Source organism: Pithys albifrons, chromosome 8 (assembly GCF_047495875.1).
Source record: "Pithys albifrons albifrons isolate INPA30051 chromosome 8, PitAlb_v1, whole genome shotgun sequence".
In the NCBI taxonomy this organism is placed as follows: Eukaryota; Metazoa; Chordata; class Aves; order Passeriformes; family Thamnophilidae; genus Pithys; species Pithys albifrons.
Genome location: NC_092465.1, coordinates 16,396,521 through 16,423,278, shown reverse-complemented (window position 1 = coordinate 16,423,278; position 26,758 = coordinate 16,396,521). Strand labels below are relative to the sequence as shown.

Genomic DNA, 26,758 nt, shown 5'->3' with positions numbered 1-26,758 from the left:
CCAGGGGGACAGCTGGAGACACTGGCCCACGGCGGAGAGCAAGGAGTCCCCCGGTGCTGCCTCACGGCAGGCAGGAATAGAAGGGACGAGGCCGGGTCTCGGTACAGGGGTGACAGGAGGACACAGAGGGACGCCGCCCCGGGTGGCCCGTGCCCCGCAGCGGTGCAGGGGGCGGTGGGGGCGAGCCGTCACAGCTGTGCTGTGCAGAGCAGCCTGGCTCCAGCCTGGCCCTCGCGGGTGCTGGCAGCAGGGAAGAGAGCAGGCATCTCCACTTTCGGAGGCTATTTTCAGGTGCTGGAGAGAAGCCGAGATGAGATTGTCACCAAGGAGACTGGAGAAACAAGGCGCAGCGCCGGGCAACCGGGGGCTGGGAGGAGAGGGGAACAAAAGGCTTTCTGCAAGCCCCAGGGCCCACACATGAAGCTCAGCATCTTCTCTGGTCCCCAACAACCTGCTCAAGCGCCCAGCATCCAGCTACCAGGCTGGGGGAACATCACCCTGAAGTAGCACCCAAACCTTTCTGCCACTACTGTAAGTCTGGACTGCTCTGTTCCCCTTGGTTAATGATCCATATGTGAGATCTCAGGATACAAGGAAGTGATGCTGGGAGCTGCTCCTCCATGCAGCGGGGCACACATACCTGGTTACCCCCAGCTCAGGGAAGGGCAGGGAAAAAGCAGGCTGGTAGCACAAACCCTCCCTGTAGTGGAGCCCAGTGAAGCATGGGAAGAGCTGAGCTGCGCCCCAGACACAGAGATCAGGGATAGAGAAGCAGATGAGAACGAGGAGCACAGATTAATGTTAAACTTTAATAAAAATCCTTGAGAAACAAATGAAAAATAGAGAGGAGAGCCCAGAAGAAGAGCATAGCCTGCAGTCCACACACATGCTGGAGGGGACACCAGAGAGCCAATGGGCTCGAGAAGGATGTTCCCTCCACTGCAGCCGTATCATCCCCACAACAAACTGTAGCCACTGGAGTACAGTGGTCTCTCTTGCAGCAATGTGCAAGCCTGAGGTGCCCTGCAGAACCCAATGCTGGGAGAGGGCAGGATGTTGACATAGGCATTCAGAAAAGATGAAACTGGTCAGTTGAAAGTCCCAAGTCCTTCCAGAGGAGTGGGGTGTGACTGGAGACTTTTCTCCAAGGCTCAGGCTGCAGCAGGGCAAGAGCACACTTGGATGCCAGCAGCTCAGGACACTGAGACACAGGTGAGCAAAGGCTCAGCCTGTGCTGACTGGGGACAAGAAGGGCAAGCTCTGCCAGCTCCCATGCAGCAAATAAACCACCACGTCAGGATTTAAGAGCAGCTTAGGACAAAGGCCTGAAAAACCTGACTTCCTCAGGCTTTGTCACTTGTTTTGAAAACTGAAGTCGCACAGCTTTTCTCTCTGCCCAGTAAAATATCCGTCTACAAAAACAGACACAAAAGCAAGTGTGCAGTGCAAGGGGCTCCCACAGTCCTTGCTCTACAGAGCTAGCTCCTGTCTCTTCCTTTGAGGTAGAGTTTGATGTGTCCCCAGGGAGGGATGGTAGCTACCTGGTCACATCACCAGGGCAGTGTCTGAGAGACAACCAGCAGATCTCTGGTTGGCTCCACCAGTGTACTTGTTGAGAGGTAAGCTCTGAGTAGGGCTGGGATCCAGGCATCTTGTGAGGTCCTCACCAGCCAAAGGGAGGCATGTGCTACAGGAGAAAGGAGACTTTGAGCTGATTAGGGACAAGAAGAAAGGACCAAAAGGGTCGTGGTGCAACATTCACCTGCAGTATAATGACATACGGAACTCTGAGATAGGGCTGCCAGGCTTACCTACTCCTTCTCCCATCCCAGGAAGCATCACACATCCCAACAGATATCCAAGACATTGATGGGACTTCAAGGACACACCTTGATCTCCCTGTCTGAATGTAAACCCAACTCCATCTCAGCCTGGACACAGGAACGTGAATGTCTTTTCCCTTAGCACCAAAGACCAAGGCTGTGCCTTCACTCCACTTTGGCTCCCCCAGACAAACTCCCGTCCTTCATCTCTCTGCAGGAAGCCATCAGGGCCAGCAGCCCGGCTTTGCTCAGGGGAGCCAGCAGAGTGCGGCAGACCTGGAGGCCTCACTTCTCCCCTAGCCCATTATGCAGCTGAGAGCTTCTGTTCACTGCTAACTCCATCAGTGTCCACAGAAGCGGCAAAGTTCTCTATAGGGAGAACATCTTGTCAGCATGTCCTGACCATGACAGCCCCAAACATCACCCAATCTGGCTGTTCTGGGCTTTACTCCCATCTGAGCTGGGTGTACAGTGCCAAGGAGACATGCCCAGTTATGCAGACGTCATGCCAGCCCCACCAGTTGGCTCTCAAGAGAGCTGAGGCTGGCTTCAGAGCCTGCAAACCAACCTGCTCCTCTCCCCTTAAACAAAACTGCTTTCCTTGCTGCCAGTTCTCTCCCAAGACACTAGTCCTAAAGCCACACTTTGAACACCATGTGCATCATGGCCAGTGCAAACTCACCCTAGTCTGCCCAGTTCCAGTTTGCTGAATCCATTTGATTGAGGGCTACTCTTCTGGAGGAAGAAAGACTTTGGCAATGACCACTGTGGGAGGAGAGAAAGACAACAGAGTGACTATTTAAGTGATGTCAAAAATCCTTCAAGCCTGCCATGCTCTGCCATAGGCTGCCCTAGAGAGCTTCAGCTAGAGCTGCCTCAGTGCCGTACATCATCACTGCCACCAGACTGTTCCCAGAATAGCAAACAGAGCAGTCTTTGCTCTCTGCCTAATGAATCCCTCTGCCAAAAGTGGGAGTAGAGCATTTTGAGGTCAAAAGAGTGGGTTTCTTCAAGTGGATCAGTCTGCTGTAAGGCACAGGAGTGACAGACAGAGATGACTCCCTTGCAAAGGGCAGGCCAGGTGCCAAATATGCAGGGCTGTGCCCAGTGCACCCAAGGATATTCAGACAAAATACTTGTAGATCTGATATACTGTTCATAACTTCATGTTAGTGGGAAATAGGGCAGTATGGGTTTTTCCAGACTCCTGGAGGCCTTGGCAGAGGGAAGAAGGTGACAAACAGGTAAGGCAGGAGCTAAAGAAAGCAGAACAAGCAGGCTCTCTACACAACTCTGCGCCAGCAAACAGTCATCTCTGTCTACCTTACCCACAGTCATACGCACCATCTGAGCCAAATCTGTCCCTGCCCCAGTGTGGTATCCTTTGACACACCAGTTCTTCAGCAGTTCCAGACCTGGGATGTGACAGAAAACAAGAAATGAGAATGAACAGCCAGGTTTACAAAGAGTTAAACCCTTCCAGCTTGTGAATGTAAATATGCTGCACTAACCACACAAAACATTTTATGCAATAACTTCTTGAACACGTGCCTGAGCATCAGGAAAAACACGGGGTAAACCAAGGGCATTCACCCTTTGTACGAGCAAACACCAGCGCGTGGGCTGCTGCAGTGCCTGCCTTCCTCCCAGGGAGCCAAGACACTCCATGCAGCAGGCTCAGCGAAACATGGAAACTGGGGCAACACAGGATTTGCCGAATTAGACCAGATTGGCTGTCCCTTGAGCTCAGGGCCTACCAATGGCAGCACCTGATTTGGGCTGCACCAGTAAAAGTTCCTACAGTGCAAATGTAGAGCAGCTTTGCTGTCACTGGTCTCTCTCCCAGAGGAGGGCAGCTCAGGCAACCTCCTCCCTGCATAGCACTGATCAGCTGCAGCATCCCAGTGCATCATCTCCTCCCTGCAGGAATACATCCAGAGCTCAATGTGGGCCAAGATCTGGTCTCCATCCCTGACAGAGGGTGAAGCTGGCACAGACCAAGCTCATCACTGGTGTGACTGGAAGGGACCTTTTCTCCCATGGCACACAAGACATGGTTCTCCAGAGCACTGTGAGGTCATCTTGAAGCAGGGCCATGTGCTCAACTGCACGAAACAGGCTCCGCTTCCTCCAGAGCCTCCTTGGCTAACCCAGAAATACTCCTTGGCTAACCCTGCTCTTGGCTAACCCAGAAATACTGAGATTATTGAGAATATTGAGACTGCTCCTATCCTGTTTTCTTTTCTAAGAACCTTAGCGTCATAGCAGAAGCTTAGGTGCCTTGAGATTTAAGAACCAGCAGAGCAATGGCCAGGAACTTGATGTTGTACAGCTGGGATTACTGTGGTTTGCTATTAAGATACCAGTCCCGGCTATAGGAAATATCCTTGCTGCCCAAACCCTGCTCCTCCATGGCTTTCCAGCAAGCCCCAGAATCCTGTTAAAAAAACATGTATTGGGGGCTGAGGGGAACAGGGCAGCTTGGACACCCTGTCTTGGGACTGTATACCAGATCAGGCTTTGCACCTTGATAGCTAGGAAAAGAGAAGGGCTGCATGGAACGCAGGGGAACAGGAAAGGGACAGAAGGTTGGGTTCTGCTCAGCGGTTAAAAGTAATGAGTGTGTAGAGCAAATCTGCTCACTGGGCTGCTTTGGAGAATCTGGAGCACTGAACCAGGACCCTGGCCTAAGCGGCAAAGTTTCAGGCAGCACTTCAGTGAGAATGATGACAGGATCTTTCTTCCAACTGACGGGAGAGCATCCAGCAAAGGTATTAGCGAGGCAAAGGATGACACATGCTGACAGTGCAGCTGGAGAGGGCTGGGCTATGAGGTTTCCATCTCTCTGTGAAAGACTGTTACTGACGTCTTTGATATTTGCTTTAACACCAGTGAAAAGCGACAAAAGCATTTTTTTTTCTCTGCATGACAGCCAGGCCAGGAGCACACATATGGTCACTGCAGGGGAGGATGAGCTCCTGCAGAAGCCTCTTCAACAAGATCAGATGCAGGAAGGACAGCCCTGAGCCACAGCCTCTTTCTCTTTATGTTCACTGACACTTCATGCTAGACCTCACCGATTCTCTCTCCCTAATAGCCTCTACTCCTACCTTGAGTAAGAAGGAATTTTTCCAGCCCAGCCTCATTAAAGGATGTTCTTCATTAAAATATAGAATTGTGTCCTGGAAGGGTGGAAATGTTAGCTAGATTTCTAGTGCTTAGGAAGAATTTCCATCTGTATGCTGACAGTTTTTTATCAATTAGAAAGCAGCAAGAGACCAGGGAATAGGCCCCATTTTTTCTTCACTTCACAGATCACCTGTAAGGAGCAAACCCCAACAACTCCAGCTGTTTCTCTCTCAAAAGAGGGCAAAGAAATGCAGTAACAGGCCAGAGCTACAGGTTGATTGCAAAATCCCAGCCCCAGGGCACCTAGAAGTACTGGTGCTGCATTTACCAGAACAGTCATCACCTCTTATCAACTTAGAATAAGCTTTTTTGTGATATTTGAAGTACTCTGGGAGGGTAACACATTACCCCTATAGGTCAGCGTGCAGGCAGGCAGCTACCCCTGAACGTGCGTAGTTCTGAAGTCTCCCACAACTGCTGGAAGGCAGTCTGCCTAACTCAGGTGGCTGTGCGTGGCTTTAGGAGAGCAGTTACCTTTGTGTCTATTCAAGTAGTATTTGAGCTCCCACTGGGTCACCAGAATGTTGAAGTAACGAGGTTGCTCGAAGAAGCACAGGTATCGCATAGAGATGTGGCTGGGGAACACCCTCTCAAACTGCCCACGCCGAGAATACTCATCCTCTGTCTCCACCAGGATGCGAACATCCTCTGGGGTCAGGATGTCCAAGACAGAAGAATAAAAGTCCTGCAGACAGAGCAAGCCAGCATCAAGGAAAAGCATCTCTCAAGCAGAGGTCTCCATGTGCCTGATATCTTTGGCACACAGGCCACATGGGAAGTGAAGAACTATAGGGCTCAGTGGTGATGTCAACACTGCACAAAACTGAAGACATCCCCAGTTCTGCAGCCCAACCTCTCTCACACACACTGCCAGGAGGCACACCAGGCCACTGGCCCTGCTAACCTGCATGGGGTCTGCAGGCAATGGCTATAAGAGCTGCGCAGAGACATAAGGATGAACAGGCAGTGCTCTGGCTCTGTTTGGGGACTGGTGGGTAACATGCTCCTCAGCACATGCTTTTTTTAATGTAAAGATAAGTCAGTGAGACAGTGGCTTAAGCAAATCCAATTTACTTCTGATCAGTGGTCTTGTAACCCGCTGGAACACAAGTGTATCCCATCATCTCCTTGATCCCAGAGAAGAGCACAATCTGAAGAGGGACCAGGGATAGACCTGTGGGACTGGTGGGGACAGGGGCTTGGGAGGATGGTGCAAATATCAAAGGAGGTCTTTTCATACCTGGTCAGGTATCTTCTGCATCAAGTAATAGGCCTGCTTCATCTTCTCTGCTCTGAAATGGTCAGATACTGGCTTGAGCTTCTCCTTCAAAGCACTGTCCAGACTGAGGACACAAAAGCGGTAGTAGAGCATTTAATCAGACAAGACAAACCCTGTCATGGCAGAGCTGCTCCCAGCAACTTCTGAGAGAGCAGTGACACTCTCAGAAAAATGCCAAGGAGGAGAAAACACTTTCTCCAAGGATTTCAGTACTTCCAAAATCAGTGATGCACCCACAGCCTTGTGTATCAGCAAAGGACTCAGGAAGGATGTGGGCAGGGAAACTGGGAGGACTCTGCCAGCTTCTTGCTAAGGCATTTCAGCGTGCCTTCATCCAAAAGGTAAGCCATCACTTCATGCTCACATAGGATGCAAGAAGGTCAAAGATACACTGTCACCTGATTCACAGCGCTTGAAGCCTGGTGGGATCTCATGTTTACATTCCACTTGGAACGCAGCTTTGTAACTGCAAGCACAGGGATGGGGGCACAAGGAAGAAGAGGACTCTTAGATCAAAAACTCCCTCTGGCAACATCCAAGAACTCTCAAGACTTGAAATCAGCTCCAGCTCCACATGCCATGGGAAATCTTGGTCTTTTCTACTATCTGACAAGCAACCATCTAAACTATTTTAAGCACCAACTAAACCATTCAGGGATGCCAGAGTCTGGGAGATACTTCTTGAAAACGTTTTAACCCATGTATCAACATAGCTTTTATGTTTTGCTGCTGCAAAAATAATTAGTTGTGTGCAGATCCAAACAGGGGGAACAGAACCTTGAGGCTGTGTTGAATTCTGATCTACCGGAATTACGCAGGCCCATATGCAACAAGATGCTTCATATCCTTTGCAGGCCAGGAGATACCATTAAACAGGCTTGACCCTGGATGCAAGAACTATGGTAATGCATCATCTGAACCATGTTAAGGATGCACTTAATCCCCTGCAGGTTCCTCTGAGGACACCTGCCCTTCAGCACCTTCATTGGAAGCCGCAAACCAGTGTGTGATAAAAACACCGCAGAAGAGCTGGTGAGAGCTCCCCATCTGGAACAGGCTCATGCTCCAGCTTCTCCCTTCACTGAAGGTACAGGGCACACAGGGGGCAAGACCCCCATCTTTTGACATGCCCACACATCACTGCATGCTGGTGCTCACCCCAGCAAGCTGCCCTTTCAATGACATATGGCCAGCAGCCACTCTGCTGCAGGGAACAGACTGGTTCCTTCCAGCCATCAGGACTGAAACAGGATAAGCCCGAGCTGTGGTGCAACACAGAAGGAACAAGGGCCTGGGTGGACATATGTGCAAGAATTAACCGTATTAACCCATGTTAGCTGCAGGGTAAGACTGTGCACACCCTTACCCACAGGTCTGCAGTCTCCGACACCTGCAGTCCTGCCTAAGGAACTAAATCAATTCAGCCCTTGCAAATAACAGGGGCTCCTCTTGCTCAAGGCAGCAGCACATGAGTTCTGGTAAGTCAGAAGGCAAGTGGATCCAGCCGCAAAAGAGCCAGCCAGTCCTCCAAGCAAACGGAGAGGCAGTGAGGCTCAGCGTCATGTTAGTTCTGGCAGGGGGAAGGACGAGAGAACTTGATTTAACTGCAGGGTAAGCACATATTACATTGGTCTCACTTCCAACTACGGACCTACAGAGAGGACATAAATCCTTCTGCCTTGAAAAGACCACAGGAACCAGATACTCAGGCAATGATTCAAGTTCCTTGGACCCATAGCTGAAGAACTATCAAACATAGGCTTTCAACAGCCCGGCATTTGCTGGGTTCCAAGCAGCCCCCAAATGAAATCCCTCAAGAAAAAAGTCTGCCTCTCTGAAAGAGAAGGGGCTGACCTGCAGGTAGAGCTACTTTTTGTCTGCATCCTTGAGGCCATGCTGTCCACGCTGGGCAGAACAAAGCCAGCGAGGTTGAGGAGGTCCCGAATCATCTGGCCCTTGATGCTCACATCCAGTGGCGAGTTGGAGTGGAGGCTGCAGAGAGGAAGCATCACAGCAACCTGAGTGCTTGAATGGAGGTGGTGAGTCCCACAGACCCAAGATCAATCCCTGGGTTATTATCGACCAAAACCACCAGTCTGTCACTTGGCTTATGATAGCCAGCCATGAGACACTGAGAGAAAAAGTCTGACAACAGTTCTTTGAAGGGGGATTCCCCATCAGAAATGTTTTTTTTCCATCTCTTCCCAAATCTGATGGAAATAAGGAAATCCATCCCCATAGCCCTGTGTAGGGTCAGAGCTCTGTGTCCAGTTCATGCCCACCTATTCTTGCAGGCAGAAGAGGCCATGCTCAGCTATACTGCAGTTCCCAGCTTTATCTGCACAGCTGACACTGTTTGGCCAGGTGCTGTCAGCAAGCAAGAAACAGTGCATGAAGCAGTGGAACTGCTGATTGCTTTTGCCCACGCAGAGAAGAAATCTCTTCCATTACCCATTCTGTACATGACATATCCCTCTGTGGCCTTCCTTTTTTAACATACTCATTCCTGGCTCTAGCTGGAACACGCCCAGCAAAGCTTTCTGAACTGCAGATAGATTTTGCTTTTGCAGACAGGGAGGACTCTGATTCCTGCAATCTGGAGAGGGAGGCTTCAAAGCCCACAAACCCACAGTCTTTTAGCACAGGGTACACAGGGCATCATAAGCCAAACTCACTTTGTGGTAAAAGAAAGGCCATTATTCACTCTGCTGCAGCTCAGAATCTGCTTTACCTTGGGGAAATATTGACCTCTAAGATCCAGGGCTTAAGGTTTTCATCCAGCATGATATCAAATCCAAACAGTTCATGGCAACAATACGGCCGGCGCACATACATCTTCACCAGACTGTTCACGTAGGGCTCAGATCTGCAAGCCAAGGAAAAAGTGCTTGTTTCTTACAGTCAGCAGAGCTCTGGCTGTTCATAGCACATGCTGACAGTTCTGGAAGCATAATGCAGCCACATGCTGCAGGATTGGGTGGGCTGAGACTGAGACAGCCTTGTGAGCTGCTAATGTTGCACTGCATATGGATCCACCACTGCATCCTGAGCATCCCTACTCTGTCAGGTAGCATGAATCTCTGAATACAAGATTCATCCTGCACCAGGGACCATTCTTCTCGGGCTCCCTGGCAAAGCCAGGGAGAGGTTGGAAGCTGGGCAGCACTGGGCATACTGCACCCTCCTGGCCTGCAGGCAGGGCTGGGACGTGTAAGGTGTATTTATGCACTGCAGCATGAGCGTAAGTAACAGGATGAGAAGAATACAAAGAGAAACACTGAAGCCAACAGCAGAGATATAATTTCAGTAGGAGCAAAAGAATCAGGCTGAGAGGGGACTGTAGAGCCAGAGGGGCCATGGTGCACTGCACAGCCAGGCATAGAGCCAGGGGTGCCAGGACTCACGCAATGATTGTTTTGATAACGATGTCCTTAATCTTCTCCCAGATGGCCTCGCTATCCACTCCCTTCTGGGTCAGGTAACTCCAGAGAGCTTTGAGTGTCCTGGGAGAGAGAAAGCAAAAGGAGATAGCTCTGAAGCCCCTTGCTGATGGAAGTGAAAGCAACAGAGGGGAGCCCTGACAACCCTCTTCCCTGGCATAGCCATCCTCCTGCCATCCTCAAGCCACCCACTTCCTGGTTGCTGCCCTCCCCAGCCTGGCCCCTTGGGTCTTGTAGGCCCAAGTTACTAGGAACATAAATCTGTCATAGACTTGTCCCAGCACTGTCCCAAATTAGCACAGGAAAGGTAAGACAGGCCCAGATCTTCTCTTTCCTCCTCCTCCATGTTCTCAGCAAACCTCCCCTTCCTGCAGGCCTTCCCCCGCAGCACTGCAAAGCAGCTCAGCAAGAATCCAGCAAGATCCAGAAAATGTTTTAGCTAAGGCCATTTCACTGAGGCTTCAGGAGCAGAAAAGAATTTTTGAAAAAAGAGTGGAACAAGATGGTATGGGGGGCATCTCTGCTTATATAGGAGTTTCCCACACCACACTGAATGCTGCAAGCTATCCTGACGCTGAGCCAAGGATGTTCAGCTATTTCTCAAGTGAGACCATGTGGCTGATGGCCAGGAATCCAAAGGTCACGCTTCCTGCATACAAGATAGACTGGATTACAGCCACACTTATCTTTAACATGAGAGCAGCCAGCTTTGACTTGCATGGCAGTACAGAAAACCCATGCAAACCCACCCTCATGTGATTGCAACTGCTGGGAGGCAGCGGACCCTGCTAAAAGTCCCAGTGGAGAAACAGACCACCATACAGCAGGTCCAGGTCTGAGAAAGCAATCTGACCACACCAAACCACCTTCTACAGCTCCCTTTGAAGTGCAGTACCCCTGCCCAGGCCGTGAATTGAGAACTCTGGCCTGTACTATTTTTAAAATGGTTCAGACACTACCATGGAATCAGAGACAAGTGCCTGGAGCTTGCATCCATTCACCCCTGGGACAGCAGGGAATGGGAACTCCTGCAAGACTCTAGGTCTCCTCCCAAAGGCCTAGAAATGGCACCACTGCTGCTATTCACAATGACTAGTACGTAAATTAACAGTTCTGCACCAGGGCTGTCCCCTTCTCTGCCTCCATGGGGAAGCCAAGAAGGAGATGGGCAGAAGTTCCCACCTAGCCAATTTAAGCATCACAATTAGCCATTCAATTTCTAATAGCAAAACCAGTCAGATTCTGCTTTTGCCATATCCCATCATCCCCACAATAGGGGAAAGGAATGAATGAACACAGATGAGTGCAGCATTGGAAGCAGGGAACAGCACAGACACAGGCAGGATGAACAGCAACCACAGCTCAAGCAGCAGTGGACAGGGTGAGTCACAAGCCAGGGAGACCATCCAGATTCCACTGACACTAATTCACACTAAAGTGACTCTTTCAGTTTCCCAAGTGGGAGCAGATGATACAGAAGGCAAGTTCGAGTTTTGGGTAGGAATACTGAAACAAAGCGGTACCTACCATTTGTGACCCTGACAAGCAGTCTCATCTGAGTTGGACTTGTACTCTGTATTCTTCTTATTCACACTGTAGTTGGTTAAGTGCACAAACTTGTTGCTGAGGCTCTCCATCGAGGAGGAGTACCTGCAAGAAGCAACAGGAGCACATGCAGTCCAAGATTAAACTGGCTGCCCCCAGGTTCATCTCAGATCACTCCTGGCCACCCACCTTGCTGCCTGAAGCATTCTGTCCTCACAGACCCAGAGCTCATGGACAAACCATGACACTGAACAGGCTGCCCTGGGACAGTGGAACGCAATCCCACCCTCACATTGTGCCCTTAAGAAAAGGCTAGAGCATTGGTGAGTAGAAGCACTGCTGGAACTGCAGCACCCTGAGGCAATATAATGAAAACTAGAAGAAACATCTCAGTTTCTGGTGTGCTAGCTTTTATGCAGAATGAAGCACAGACAGCATGTTTCAAAGAACTGCTTTACACTTTGCTGATCTCACTGGGAGATGTGGATGTAGGCAGCATTCCTCTCACATTCTCTCTCAGCACTATCAGCGGCCGCAACCCTGTGTGTTTCCACTCTGCCTCTTAAGGAATCAAGATATAGCTTTAAACATCACCATAGAGGGGGTGACTCCCTCCTGCCCCAGCTGAGGGAGGTACCACAGCCACACATGTCTCAGCACCGCTCTCCTGCACAACCTACTTGCAGCTGGCAAAGCGAACCAATCCATCCTTGAACAGGTAGACCCTGAGGGGATCGTAGCAAGTGACGTAAACATAGATCCTCAGGTCAAACTTCTTCCCGCCAATGAGGTAGGGCTTGTGCAGATATCTGCAGAGGCAATTAAGTTATGATTTTCATGTGTGGGAACATCTCTAACGCCCAACTCGGAAGGCTTGGTAAAATAAGGGATCAGTGCAGAAGCCCTTTTCCACAGCATTTCCAAGTTAATCACATCAAAGTCAAAACCAGAGAAGGAGCAGCTCTCCCATGAATGTGGAGTTCCTACAGCACAGGAGCAGCATTCCCTTCTGCTCTGTTCCATTTTGAAGAGACTCCCCAGTTCTAAGGCCCAGTAGGTTTTCCACACCCACAAGACTGATCATGATATTCAGGAACATCTAAGACACACAGTATGCTACAGATGGTTTGGTACAGTGAGCAAAAACAGTTTGATATTTTAATCCAAATAATTTGATTATTCATCCCAGAAGTTCATGATCTTCCATAGGAAAGTTTATCACTTTGCATGGGAAGTGGACAGGGAGAACAAACAAGCAAATACGGCAGTTCCCTGTCTGTCAAACACTGAACAGTCTTCCTGTCCTCACAAGAATCTTCCCAGAAAGTGGTATCAAACCAAGGCAAGCTATTCCATTTTTTTGCAGAAGGGAAAGGAGATTGAGAACTCTATTAATTCAAGAAAATCCTTTTAACAACATCTACACACACTGAGGCTCTTACTGAACCATTTTAACTTGGATAAGAACAAATCTTTGACAACTGCCACCACTTCTCTGGGACTCCTCTTCCCACTGTGCTTGTGGAAGCTGGATAAAGTTTGCCTCCAAACATGCCAAACCCCAGAGCACAGATCAGTGCGAGCCGTAACTCAGCCAAGCGGAAGCTGTTCACCTGCCAGACAAGCTCCAGAAAGCCCATGAAGCCAGTTCATATCCAAGACCTGAAATATCTATGCAGAGACAGCAGTAGTCAAGCAAGCCCAACTGCAGCTGATAGAGCCAGACTTCCAGCAGCAGGACACCCAGGCAGTCTCTAGATGCAAATCAGGTGCTTCTGCTCTGCCACACAGTGGCATTGGCCCAGAACTGGCCAGAGACACCAGACACTAGAAGACCCCAGGCTGTGTGCCAACCTTGCTTTTTCCTTCACTCACCTCTGTACTAGCAGCGGTCTCCTTTTGGGGAGCTGGCTCCATTTGTGAATGACCTGGATACCAATGCCTCTTGCTGATGCTGGCTGCAAAACACAAAAAGAAAAGATCAGATCTTCTCTCAGCAGCTACAATGGGACAGAAGGTTGAGCTCTGCTTTACACTTACTGGTTTCACAATCCATTTCTGTCGGCTAGCTCCTTCCTCCCATGCTTTTCTGAGTAATTTGATGTCCTGGGGCAGGATGAAAGACTGAGGGAAGAAGTTAAACTCCTTTTTCCCACAGCGGGCCTGCATCTTCAATAGGTTGCGCCACAGACGGTCCTTTCTCCCAATTTGAAATGAACCAGGGAAGTGGTTTAACTGGAAAAGAACCCAGTTGCTGTGAGATCTCCCTGCTTCCCCAAATCCTTGACCACCCCTTCCTACTTCCTGGCCAGAGGATATATCCTTTCTGAATACAGGGCAGGGTGACACCCTCCTCCCCTTACAGGATTGCACCCAAAATGATTCTACCTGCTCCTGAAGCTTTTCAGGGACAAACCACATGGTTTGGAGCATCACAGCTCTGCAGAAAAACATGTATTTGTGATAGATACCAAACCTCTGGTCCCTTGGAGGTTCTCCAAGCCATGAGCCACACCTGAATGTAATGTGAATTAGGTACACCCTCTCTGCTGTGCTGCCAGGGAGGACACTGTCCCTAGCCCTCAGAGGAAGGACTGCTTTAAGCAGCAATGACTGAATGTAGACAAGCTCAGAAGTGAACACAATTTGGCTACAGCCTCAGCCTGTGCAAGAGCCACCTTCACAGCAAAGAAGCTCACCAAGATATGCCTGTCTCTTGGACTCCTCTCCCAGTTCTGGAAGTAACACTGGAGGGATGGCCTGCACAGCAAACACCTGGCCCTGACGAGAGGGGCACCAAAATTGTTTCCAACACACTCTCCATGCACATGAAGGAGGTTAGCCCAAAACATCCCCTACCTTTTGATGCTCCCTGATTCCTCTGAAGCTGGGGGATTTCATGTGGTGGCCCCAGCAACCCAGCCAGTCATTGTTTTCTGTAGGAAAAACAGAAAAGTCCATGACTGAGTACTCTGCTATCCATAACACCCTGTCAACCCACCAGCACCCCATTTTCTGTGGCAAGCCAGTGTGCCAGTGATGCTGCACAGCTTTACCAAAAAGCACTCATACCAGCTTCTGCAAAGCTGTCAAAGCAGGGGCTGTGAGTGGGATCCAGTTAACCAGCTGGGTCGTATCATTGCAAACATGACCATTGCAGGGACCTGAGCAGGCACAGGGTCAAATAAATGGCTTTAATCCCACAGGATCCTGATTTCTTTGCTTTATAGCTAGCAAATGAAGCAGTTAGCTAATCAGTGCTGCACTGCAGAGGATGTAGGATGGCAAAAATTTCTAGGACTTGCTCTGCTCTCCATGTCTCATTATAGTCCCAAAATGGTCAGCACAGAGGCCTCCTGGTAAGTGCAGGAGCCCCATAAGTATTTCCAGATCCCATTCCAGAGTATGGATCATAGTGCATCATGCTCAGCACTTCTTCAATGCCAGTCCTCTCCTACACATCTCTTCAGTGACAAGATTCCCAACGCTGAGACCTCTGGCTATGGTCAGAGAGGATGGTTTCTTCCTCAGTACATGGGGACACGGGGCAGCAGTGCTGGGGCTGGCACCAGATAAGGGCCAGTCTCCTCAGAGTAGCCAGCCAGAGCAAAGCTGCCCCACATGCTGCCTCAGCTTCTGACAGCCCAGGAGTAAGTCCTTGTGGTCCATGCCAGGGAAAAGTCAAGAGGGAGATCAGGCCTTGCCAGAACCCACAGAGCTTAGATACTGCAGGTCAGACAGGCAGAAACGGGAACCCAGCATCTTGCAGTGCCAAGTTTGTACTGCTTCTCCTCTACTCTTCGCAGGCATTCTGCCTTCTCATGCCCATGGGCTGGAGGTGAGGGAGGACACGATGCTGCCTTCCACAACTTACTTTTGCTAACTTTGAAGTGGGACCTGCCAACAGTTTGCTTCACGATGTTTGGCGTGACTCTGCACATTTTCCATCGCAACAGCTTCCTCTGCTCCCAAGGTAGCTTTTCCACTAGGAAGCCAAAAAGTTAAGGACCAAAGGAAAACAAACACAATACTTGGATTTTCTACAGCTGCAAAATTCTTACAGTTTGCTGCACAGGTACCAGGCCTGCAGAGAAGGATGCATAGCCCCCATTGCAGAACAAGCATGGAGTAGAAGACTCCATTGTTGGGGGAGATCCAGAACACTGGAATATTTAGCGGCGGCCTGAGTCAGGCTCCAGGCTATGGAAGCAGCATAATTTACTCCAGCCCTTTGGATCTCAGAGCAGTGCTCAGTGTCATCATGGGAGGGGTGAGGCGCATCCACTGATAGCCAGCTCCCAGCTGAGCACTGGCACTGCTTGGTCTCTAATAACAGCCTGGCCACTCTCGCTCTGCACAGCAACAGACCCTGGCTTACCTGTCTCGTCCTGAGTACTGAAGTAGATAGTTGGACGCACATTAGGGAATAAACTGCAGACAAGAGCTGGTTTGAGCACTTTTTCCTGAGCCTCAGCAGGCTGGGCCAGGCACTTGATGCAATTCCTAGGAAAGATGAAGCAGATGGTAGTTGGCTAAAGGTGAAAAGTATCACAAGGAGGAAAGGGGAAGCCAGAAGAAGCCTTAATTCTGCTATCAGGAATTTGCACCATCATTGCAATGTGGAGCAAGAAATGGGCACTATGGTCAGTAACTCAGTCTGCAGCAATGAGGGGGAGTGTTTGCAATGAATGCACATGCCAAGTAACCACTGCGGGACATGTGTTTTGCTGATTTGTGTTTTGCTCCACAAGAAGTGGAGGTTTTCACATGACAAATCCCATAACCTTCAAGGGGACAAAGGGTGGAGATTGTAATGCATATGATTCAGCTGTTGTAACCCTCTTGTTTTTGGTGCATTGCAGGGAAGAGGGCTGAAATTTTACCCACTGTATGTACACCTTACCACAACAAGCCCCAACACCTGGAAGGAAGGGTAGAATTTATAACATATCTATTATAGTTGCGATGAAGCGAAAAGTAAAGGTTGAAATGAACATACATTCAAATATATGCCATTGGTAGCCAGTGGAAGAAGCCACACCAGAACAATCCACTAAGGAACAAAGAGCAGCAAATTAAAAGGAACCACAAAACACTGTCCACCCAATCTCACAGGCCACCCCTTGCCTCACTAAAGGGACAGAGTGCAGCATGTGACAAAGGGATTGGAAACCAGGATGGGGGAAGAAGAGGTGTTTTCCTTAAGTCCTTCTGTATATTTTTTGTCTTTTCAGTATCAGAAGCAATAATTAAAAGTTTGTTAATTGGCAAAGGATGTATTGATTAATATTCTCTGGCACAAAACTGGGTTTGCCCGTAAGAAACCGAAGGCAGGAGACAGCTGCAAAACCTTCAAGGCCAGCCCAGCACACAGTCTGCACAGAGAAGTGGCCAACATACCTCCCTCCTTGCTGCAACAGGCATTTGGCCAAGCACTGCTTCCCCTATCTGACCCAGAGACCAATCAAAGCCACATCCTGCCAGAAAGAGCTGCTGGGCCAGTTTATTTCACTTCTGCAGGACTTTCACAACAACATGTGCATACCCAGAGGTTCAACATCTGCTCACAAGAAGCCTTGCTTGTCTCCCAGGTTAGTGATGACATGATAGCAAACAGCAAGCTGTCAGGCAGACAGCAAAGCCTCAGGCAGCCCTGGTGCAAGACCAGCTCCAGTTGTTGGATGGGCAAGAACAGGTTCCATAAAAGTCTGCCAGGAGTCACAGAGGCAGGGCTCACATGACCACAGGCTGAGCAATCTCCCCTGAGAAAGATCCTCCTAGAAGCTAAAGAAAAACCCAGGCTCCAGGACTTGTTTCTAGGATGTAATGCTGAGACACAAGACCAAAAGGAACTTTTGCAATCTCTGGCCCAGGACACTTCCACTCTGCTGCATCTGCCAGGCAATGACACTGCAAGATCACAATTTAATCTAGTAAACCTAACACAGGAACTGGCAGTGAAATTAAGACCCCTGCTTTGCTGCAGTGGTTGCATGCTCAGCACTTTGCAGGCTGCTGCCTATAGCAAGAGAGGTAGCTCTGGTCTGCATTGTAGCAAGGAAATTCACTTTGGCTGGGAAATCTGTTGCTGGCTTCACTCCATTACCCCACATGCTACGTTTCCTCTGTCATCATGGAGGTCAAAGATGCACAAGTCTGGATAAATATGACAAGTTCAATGTACTGTTTACAGCTACTAACCTGGATACAAGAGTCAGGGATGTCGAGGATGACACATCAGCAACAGAGGAAGCATCTGAGTCACCTGCAGGAAGGGACAAACTCAAGCGTTGTCTCCATGAGGAGTAAATGCACACAAAGTTAGGAACAGAAGAGAGAAAACAAAGGCTGCAAGGGACAGAGCTTCGAGCTGCCCCAAATCCTTGGATCCTGGGTTTTGCCCACTAATTGGTGTTGTAAAATGCATGCTCCCCAGAGGAACGCATGCAGTTCCTCCTTGCTGCTACATCACTTTTGGGTTCAGCACATCCTGAAATGACAGCGTGAATGTAAAACAGGAGGGCAGCTGTGTTCACCTCCAACTCCTAGACAGCCCCTGCCCTCCCGACTTTGAGGCATGGTGCACAGCCCTCCCAGGGGAACCAGCACTCACTATCCTCATCCTCCTCCTGACTGCAGCTCTCATCCAGGCCATCAGGAAGTTCTTCCTCTGCTTTGCCCTGGGGATGGCTTGGCTCCAGCAGTGATGGCTCAACAGTGGCACTGGGACAAAGGACATCATGTCAGAAGGAGTGGCACATGCTTTCTGGGACCAAAAAACCCAGAAGCTCATGAGACAGCATGAGATAATGTGGGCAAGGGAGTATGAGCACTGCCCTCTCCAGTGCAAGCAATCATCTCAAGCTAGCAAGATGGAAAGGTCCCAGAGCACCCTGAGAAGGAACACGCTCCAGAGCATCCAGTCAAAGAAAGAGGCACAAAGACACCCTCTCCCAGTAGGAAAGCAGGAGCATTGTGTCCTTGCATGTTGTCTGCCCTGCATCACCTCTGTATTCCTTTATGAACTCATGCCTCTAACTTAGGAAAGCCTGGCTCAACAGCAGGCTTCACTCTGCATATTTGCAGAGCCTGACACTGCAGGCAGGGCCTCATGACTGTGAAGAACAAGCTAGAAATGCCATACAGCAATTCCATGCTGTGGCTGAAAGAGAAGATGGAAGGGGTTGGAGCCATTCCAACTGCCTGTGTCAAGCTGAGGGTGGCAGGAAGGCTTCCTCAACACCAGGATGTCACTGCGGGGTTTTGCTCAGGGACACAGCCCATGGTAATATTTTTGACACCCTCCATACTGTCCACAGTGCATCCTCTCCCTACACACATAGGTGCAATGACCAGCCCAGCCCATACTGCCACAGGTTTCCACCTCTTCCTGAATCTACTTACTCAAGCTTTTCTGGGACCACAGCTTGGACCCATTTCTTCTCTTTCTCCAGTTGGATGGTGGACATCTGTGTTGTCACTTCAGGGATGCCAGTGAGGTGCAGAGGCTCTGCTCTCACCACTTGGTTCCCGGCATGCAGGCTCTGCAAGTCCAAGAGCCGGCAGTTGGTGCTGCAGGCAGGAGCGCCAGTGCACAAGGCCAAGGGACAGACACCGACATGCTTAGTGCAGGTGATGGCACCACTGGTGCTTATAAGGCTTGAGTTACTCTTAAGGTGACGGCACCCCAACTCCAGGTTCAGGGGAGCAACGGTTTCTTTTGGGGTGAGTTGTACTCCAACATGCTGCTTCCTCTTGCTGTTCCAGTTGGACAGGCTGCCCACATTTGTAAGGCCAGAACTTTCGACTTGGCACTCAAAGCCATTGCGTGTGGCAGCCTGACTGGCCAGCTGCTGCACAGACTTCAAAAGGCTCTTCTCTGGCTGCTTCTCTTTTGAGCTGTGAACTCTCCTCTCAGTGTTCTCCCATGAGCACTGGTCCTTCCTGAGGACAGCACTGCTTGGCACAGGGGTCAGGGAGGGGACCATGGTTTCCTTCAACAAAAGGTTGCTGTTCATCATTGCTCCATTTATCAGGCCAGTAGAGAAGCTGTCTCCATTGCCCCCAGAGTGGGGCCATGAGGCAGCAGAACTGTGAGGTTTTTCCACCTTTTTGAGCTTCAGTGACTGCAGAAAAGGCACTTTAGCACTGTTTGGCTGTAGGAAAGAGTTGTTATTGAGCACTGGTCTATGGGAGCTGCCAGCCTGCTGACCTGAGCTGAGGACAGAGCCCTTAACCCCAGTCCCAGACTGCTCCTCCACCAGCACAGGCAGCAGGCAGGGCTCCATCAGCAAGGAAGATATCACCCTTCCTGTGGCAGAGCTGGTGCCCGAAGAGCTTCGGAGGGTGTCTTCAGTGGGCTGTGCGTGGCATAGTGACGGTGAGCACAAGAAGCAGGATTGCTGCAGAGGGATCCTTGAGGGCAGCAGGATTCGATCCCGGAAAGCACTCACATACCTCTTCTCTAAATTCCAGACGGGTTTCGCCTGCTGCTGAGCGAGGTGCCAGGCCCAGCACAACTGAGGTCTCCCAGCCAGAAGGGTGCCTGACTTGAGCCTGACACTCTTCTCCTGTTTGGGGCCCAGATTAGCACGGTCTGGTCCTGTAGAGGCCATGTACAGCCATAGCATGTGAGGCACAAGCAAGTCAGTCACCTACAGCAGCATCTTTGCTCACCTGAAACAAAAGAACAGCATGAAAGGCACTGTTACCTGCCAGGGCACACCACCCAGTCCAGTGCCCCATGGGGACAGCAGGGTAAGCTGCTATTCCTGCAGCATGAAAACCACATTCCATCTGCTGAGCTCCCCAAAAGTCTCCCAAGACCAAGATAAAAAGCTGGCATCTCACATGAAACCAAAGGATGCAAAGGAGAACAGAGAGAGGGCCACCTGCAGGAAAACTTTATACCCTGCAAACACACAGGGGTGCCTGACTGCCAGCCAGGGCCATGGGACTGCAGCCCTGTCTACAAGGAGAGCCTGCCTGGCTTGGACCCACACAGCTGTTGGAGCCCACTCCCATAGGTCTGTATCTCCAAACTGTACCATGTGCTCCACCATCAGCTCTCCTGACTCCACCAGAAGCACCAAAATGTCTGCTTCCTTTTTCTCCCCATTCCTTAAAGCTTCAGCTCCCAAGGTTACACAACTAGATAAGAACCTCAGCCCTTGCTTTTAAAAGGAACATTTTTTACCTTTGTAACCCCAGAGAAAAGCTCAGCAAGGGCTGAGGGCATCCTAAAGAGCTCAGGACTGAGAAGGCAGGAAGGAGCAAATACAGGGCTGTTGTAACATCAACACCTTGGTTTCTAGCAGAGACTGGAAGTACCACGCACACATGCAGTGTGCAGTCCTACAGAAAAATCTCCTGCAAGGAGTAACTGGCAGACTACAGAGCTGCAAACATAAGTGTCCTGAATCCTCCTAGAACGAACTAGTGCCCCACACCTGCATTCTCTTGCCTGGGGAGAAGGGAAAGAGAAAACAAACCATGCACCAGTTATTTTTCTTGCTTTTTCTTGGCTGGAGGGCTCCTGGATACAGCTGTGATAGGAATTTGTATTTCAAGCAGGCTGGCTCTTCCACCTTCCAGCTCTCACATGCTTGTATGTTTGAAAAAAAAGTATAAAAAGAAGGGTAAGCAGAGCATCAACCATCACCCTCTTGGTTTCCTTGCTATACATAGACACACACCTTTTTCACCTGAAAGTCAAGCCTCAGATGCAGCAGTTAAAGTGTAGCTTGGAGACCCTGGGGTTGTTCTGCAGCACCATGACAGCAGCTCATGCCACCACAGGGCTGGGTCAGGCAGACCTTCTCCACCTCTGAATCAGTTCCAGTCTCCAAAACACAACCAGGTCAGCAGCATCTCAGACAGAAGCTGTACAAGATGCAACATCTCATGCAGGATTCCATAGGAGCTACAAATTTTCAAGGAGAGATGCAACTCTGCCAAGCTCTGCAAGGAAGGTGCCAGAGCCACTCCATGCCCACAGGGCTGCACTGCTTGTTAGTGCTTGTTACAGTCACGCTGAGAACTCCTGATGAAGATAAGATGCCTGCATCCCTGTGGGACTTGCAGCCCAGAGGGACTCCAAGCCCCAGGGGAGGGGAATCCCACGACTGAGATGTACCTCACTATTTGACTGTTACCAAATCTGTCCCCAGCAGCAAACCTGGCTGTGTTGTGACATTCACAGCGATTAGCACAGAGCAAGGAAGCTGTGGCTCAGATGCCACCACCTGCCCAGCTCAAGTTTCCCCCAGTAAACAAGAGAGCAAAGCTCAGCTTCCCCACGATACCCTCTCAGATGCGCGCAGGTCACAAGCACACTCAAACCACAAATCGACCCTAAGCACACAAATGAACGACATGTGAAAGAGGAAATTTAAATTCAAAGAGGTGAATGCAAATATTCCCGACATCCTTGCCCAGAGGGGACTGTCACTGTGGGATCACAACATGAGCTGCCAGCTTGGCCACTGCCTGGGCTCTCACCCGGCTGTGAATGACCTTGCAAAACCAGCCCGCAGCGAAAGCCATCTGTGCCTCATCTCCACCCGGCTTTACAGCTATCAGTGGATCATCCTGCTGTAAAAATAAAAGTGATGGGGCCTAATGAAGCTGTAACAAGGGACAGGAATCTTACTGCCAGCTTACACACAGGTGTGAAAATGCCAGAAGCCCTTTGTGACCCTGATCTGGAGTAAGTAACAACGGCAGCACAGATGTGACCAGCAGGCAGTACTGCTGGCAGCTGCGGCTGCCAGGGTGGAGGTCTGGCCATGGCATGGCCTCAGCTGCCACTGCTTGGAACCTGCCCCACAGCAGCAAAGGGAGAACATGCTGAACTTGTCCCCCTCCTGAGCAGCTTTGTCATAGAATTGCAGAAGTGACTGGGTCAACACAGGGCAGGAGTATGCTGGAAGCTGTGGCTGCATAACGAAGGGAAGCAGCAGGGTCTTTAGAACAGCTTCCAGGTGAACTGTGCCAGCCAACAGCTAGTAACCATCATTTCCCTGTGGAAACACAAGAGCTCAGAGAAATGGACAGGAAGAATGAAAGGAAGATGCTCCCACCACGCGAAGCAGGTCAGGATGGCTCCAGACTGGCAGCACCAGCTCATGCTGCCTGTCTTTCCCCATAACCACCCTTCTGTCCACCTCCTGCATGCCAGTACAGCCAGCTGTGACGTCTGCCTGCAAATGGTCTCCCATCCTCACTGTAAGGACATTCCAACAAAGCAACTGCTGAGCATCCAGGAGAACTGCTGGGAGATGGAGGCACCTTCACATGCTAGGCTATGGCCACAACAGGGCAGCAGCTGCCACATCTCTGTGGCTTTGGGTAGGAACAATATCACCTGCTCCAGGGAAAATCCCTGATGGCTACCAGTCAGGGAAGTTTCTGCTTTACATTTAAGTCAGAGTTTTGGGGTGGAAGAAGGTCATAGCTTGATGCAATCCCTAGTTCTGCCTACACAACCTTATGGCAAAGGAGCTGGAGTCCATTCTTCACCTCTGAACGGCAGTAAAACTACGCTTTGAAATTTCATTGTAGAAACATGAGCTGGGAAAAGCCCAGGATGAACTGGCCAGGCTGGAATGCAAACCCAACCAAGTAATTAATGGATTTTGGCTTGGACTTACTGACCCACAATACAGAGGCCAAAGCTGTCACTGTTGGAGCGACTGTACAGCTGCACTTGATTAAAATTATTTCACTAGCACCTTTTATTGCCACACAGCCTGCTTGCAGGCTTCAGGGCGTCAGCTGGAGCACGGCCACAGCCTGTACAAATGTCACATCACAGGCGCACAGGGCCACCATGCCCCCACACTCTGCATACCCCAGTATGTGTTAGTGTAAATCTTTTCCTCCAGACCGAGCCCTTCTGTGGCATGTACTCCCCTACTGGAATCGTGGCAGCTCCCTGCAGTCCCACTCCTAACAGGAAAGGACAAGACACATCATCCCGCTGTCTCAGGAGTTTGGCTGGGGAGGTTATCTTAAGCGCAGCTTGATACACGCTTAAAATAACAAGAGCTTGCAAATGTATGTGCTGCGAGCTGACCTGATAATGTGCTGTCAGCCTCACACAGCCTGAAGTCACAAGGGAGGAGAAGTTAGACAACTGTGCTTGCTTTTGTTTTCTATGCCATTGCAGGGTGCAATTTCTGTTCTTTATGACTAAAAAGGATAACGCCTTTTTCTAAATGAGACCTGAGTTCACACTAAGTTCCTCGCTCGCAGCTCTGGGGCTTTTGATTAAAGCTTGAATAAGTTAATAACAACACAGAACAGATAGGTTTTAAAACCAAAATATATTTCAAAATAAGGGTTTCTATCTCTTCAAAAAAAATTAAAACTATGAACAAGACCAACAACATTGACCTGAAACCGACTGAGTGCCTAAAGCTGCTCCAAGACCTGATAACTAGGCAAAAATCTTGTGTTTCAATAGCACAGAAATAGCCCCAGCCTGCATCAGCTCCAGGAAACAAACTGCCTCAAGTGCGCTCATACACTGAGACAAAGCAGCACCTGAGGCCACCCACAAGTTCAAGTTGTAAAGCAGAGGGTTCTACTGGCCACAAGAAGCCATCGATGAAGACAGGACAGCTCAAAGACAGCTCGGCCACCACAAAAATGCCAGTGGCGCAGGGATCAACAGCCTGTTGTGCTGCTTTGCCACACAGTTGAGCATTGCTGCTCCCTCTCAGCACCAGTATCATCCTGCAGAACCACATTTTGGATGCAAAACCAGATGACAACCAATTTCTCTCCTAATCAAGGCCACAAGTTTTTGCTTGGCCACTCAGGTCAAAAGATACCAGAAACCACCCACTGTGGTGATGCATCAGCAAATTCTATCTGCATTCCAGGATTACATTTGTGCCCAGCATTTGCACTGGGGCTCTTCATTTCCATTCAACAGCTGCAGTGCTGAACTTCACTCCACACTGAACAAAGGAGGCAAGAGAAGTGTATGGCTGTCCAAAACGAGCCTTTAGCTAAGTAGAGTACCGCCCTGCAAGAGAAGCAGAACAGCTCCAGCATACGCTCCCATTTCCAAGGTGGAGGCAGACCTCAAGGGGCAGCAGGGCACTGGATCAAGCCATGGGAGAGTTGGAATCCAGCCACAGCCTCACCCTGCACTGCACCAAACGCCTCCCTCCATGCATATAAGGGCTGGGCTGGGCCGGGCCGGGGACTGAAGGCTCTTGTGTTACAAGGGACTTTTCCACCACTTTCAGGGCACTGGAGCACACTGCCAGATGCTGTAAAGGACCCTGGCATGGTTAGCCAGAAAATCCAGGGCTGCAGCTTTGCCAGGGAGCGAATGCACCAGGGACATCTAAAATAAGGGGCTGTTGCAGTGTTCACACCAGGAGGGCTGACCTGGCTGTGACCAGACAGTGTGGGGACCACAGCAAAGGGAGAAAGTTGCACAGCACGGAATCCCCCAAGGTTATCACCTTTTCTCCCTGGCAGATTCCCCAGGCCCCAAAGCAGATGTGCTGCACAGTGACAGCAGATTATGCAGCTCTGTTTCTCCAGCAGTGAAGCTGGGAAATGCCTGCTCTTGCTCCTATCCCTGATTCATACTTTCTCACTGTATGGGCTACCGAAGCAGTTGTACTGCACTGTAATAAACAAGAGTAGGGAAATAAGTCTGGGTTAAAAGCAACAAGCTAAACCATGGGGTGTTTAACAGCCTTTCACCAAGGAGTTCTAAAGCCCCTTCCTGAAGTTCCAAACTGAAGGGACAGCAAGACCTGGGAAGAGTTTGGCCACCAGTGCAGGAACTGACAGGCAGTCAGCACAGCTCCATCTGGTCTTACGCAGTCTGGCCTTTAGTAGAGAAATAAAAGTGGAAGATTTGGAGTGAGTGAAACAAGTATAAAACAACACACAGCAATGAGACAAAAACTACCCAATTAGTTCAAAACACATAAATTGTTTGTCCATTCTCTGCTCTTGATACTTTTTACTGAAACATATCTGTAACTGGAAGAAAAGGTTCCCAGGTTTGTCCTTCAATATGTGCTAAAGGACTTTTCCAAGTCCATGACAGGGGTAGAAAAAAATCCTCTGGAGGCACTGCAAAAACCTCACTTCACACAGCAGAGCTTGTGAGGAGAGAAGAAATAGACATTCAGGTTGAGAAGAAGCTGACAAATACTACCAGACATGATGTACAGGAGAAACCTAGGAAATGCCAAGGAGCAGCACCCAGCCAGGCTGGTACGGCAGCCAAAGTGTGCTACCTGTGTTGGTGACTTGACATCTCCACACAGGCACCATTACCTGGGGACAATAACATTTGCCCCCTCAGCTCCTCCTCAAAATGCAGTCCCTGCTGTGCTGAGAAGGGCCCCAGGCATGAGTGAGGAGTGGTAGGGGCCAATTTGTCATCAACAAACTTTGCCTAACACAAAAGTTGCGAACTGCAGCAAGAAAACAACACAAGAAAAGACTAGTGCTACTATCTGCTGGGTACAAACAGTAAGAGTCAAGAAAAACTTACTAGACAAAACTGATCATACCAACAATTCGCTGTTAATTCCCCCAAACTGTTTAGAAGCCACTAGATGTCACCTGTCTGTTCAGTGAGGAGCATATGCAATGACAGAGAGAAGCAGCATCTCAGGGAATCATGGAGGCAGGGTTCTGATGTTGGAGCAGTGGCACAGAACTCTGCATCCCATGAGATATCCACAGCCCAACCGGGAACGGTGACAGGAGGCTGGCACAGTGCTACAGGGCATCACACACCTGTGTACCTCATTCCCAGCCCAGGAAATGCTCCAGCCTTGTCTCAACTCAGCTCTGTCTTCCATCTTTCAGACTCATCGGCTTCTTTTTACAATAGCAGAGCTGACAAGCCAAGACCCCGACAGATGGATGTACAGCCAGGCTGTCTCATTGTCCCACTTGAGCCTGGTCAATCCCAGCTCCATCCTGACTGCTGCTCCAAGTGCCGTTGGAGAGGCTCCCGAGGGCTGTGGCTGGCTGGGGAACCAGCTTTGTGTCTCATTTCTTCAGGTAAAGTCTTTGAAGCCAAAGGTGCTACCAGGAGGCTTTGTACTGCCCCAGAACCGCCAGCCAGGCCACCAGCCCCAGCACGTCCCACCACAGAGCGCTCCTGAGGGGGATAGAGGACAAGGCCACGGCGATCCCCGCGAGGAGGCCCGGGGTGGCGCAAGGTGCTTCCTCGGGGGCCGGGCACGGTGGTGGGACAGGAGGGGCCGGGAGACACAGCGCGGGGGCCAAAGGTCTTACACCCTGGTGTGGGGACCCTGGAGGTAGCACTCGGGGAGACACGCATCGCCACGGGGAGCAGAACCCCGCTCCCGGAGGGTCCCCGCCGTACTCACCACCCACCGGACCCGCCACCGCCGTTACCATGGGGAGCGGGCGGTTCCACGTGACTACACCTCCCGGCAGCCCCCGCGCCGCGGGCTGCACCGCCCCCT

At 50.3% G+C, this 26,758-nt stretch overlaps 1 protein-coding gene across 9 annotated transcripts; it reads right to left on the bottom strand.

The window, feature by feature from the left end:
* Window positions 1-128: 128 nt before the first annotated feature.
* TTLL4 (tubulin tyrosine ligase like 4) lies at window positions 129-26,725 on the bottom strand. 9 transcript variants are annotated; one of them, XM_071561788.1, is made up of 21 exons: window positions 20,775-20,860; window positions 18,681-19,952; window positions 17,890-17,999; window positions 17,478-17,541; window positions 15,655-15,779; window positions 15,151-15,261; window positions 14,136-14,212; window positions 13,317-13,511; window positions 13,152-13,234; window positions 11,957-12,085; window positions 11,259-11,381; window positions 9,696-9,794; window positions 9,023-9,157; window positions 8,146-8,283; window positions 6,253-6,355; window positions 5,487-5,697; window positions 3,168-3,238; window positions 2,506-2,588; window positions 1,812-1,903; window positions 1,542-1,687; window positions 129-367 (listed from the first exon to the last, which is right to left on the bottom strand). In XM_071561788.1, exons 2-20 carry the CDS (start codon window positions 19,904-19,906, stop codon window positions 1,551-1,553), a joined length of 3,312 nt encoding a protein of 1,103 aa, XP_071417889.1. In that variant the 5' UTR covers window positions 19,907-19,952; window positions 20,775-20,860; the 3' UTR covers window positions 129-367; window positions 1,542-1,550. The 9 variants fall into 9 exon arrangements, with proteins under 9 accessions (XP_071417889.1, XP_071417895.1, XP_071417891.1 ...); XM_071561794.1 differs by lacking the exon at window positions 1,812-1,903 and having other exon boundaries at window positions 130-367; XM_071561790.1 differs by lacking the exons at window positions 129-367; window positions 20,775-20,860 and adding an exon at window positions 26,660-26,725 and having other exon boundaries at window positions 790-1,687.
* Window positions 26,726-26,758: the final 33 nt, after the last annotated feature.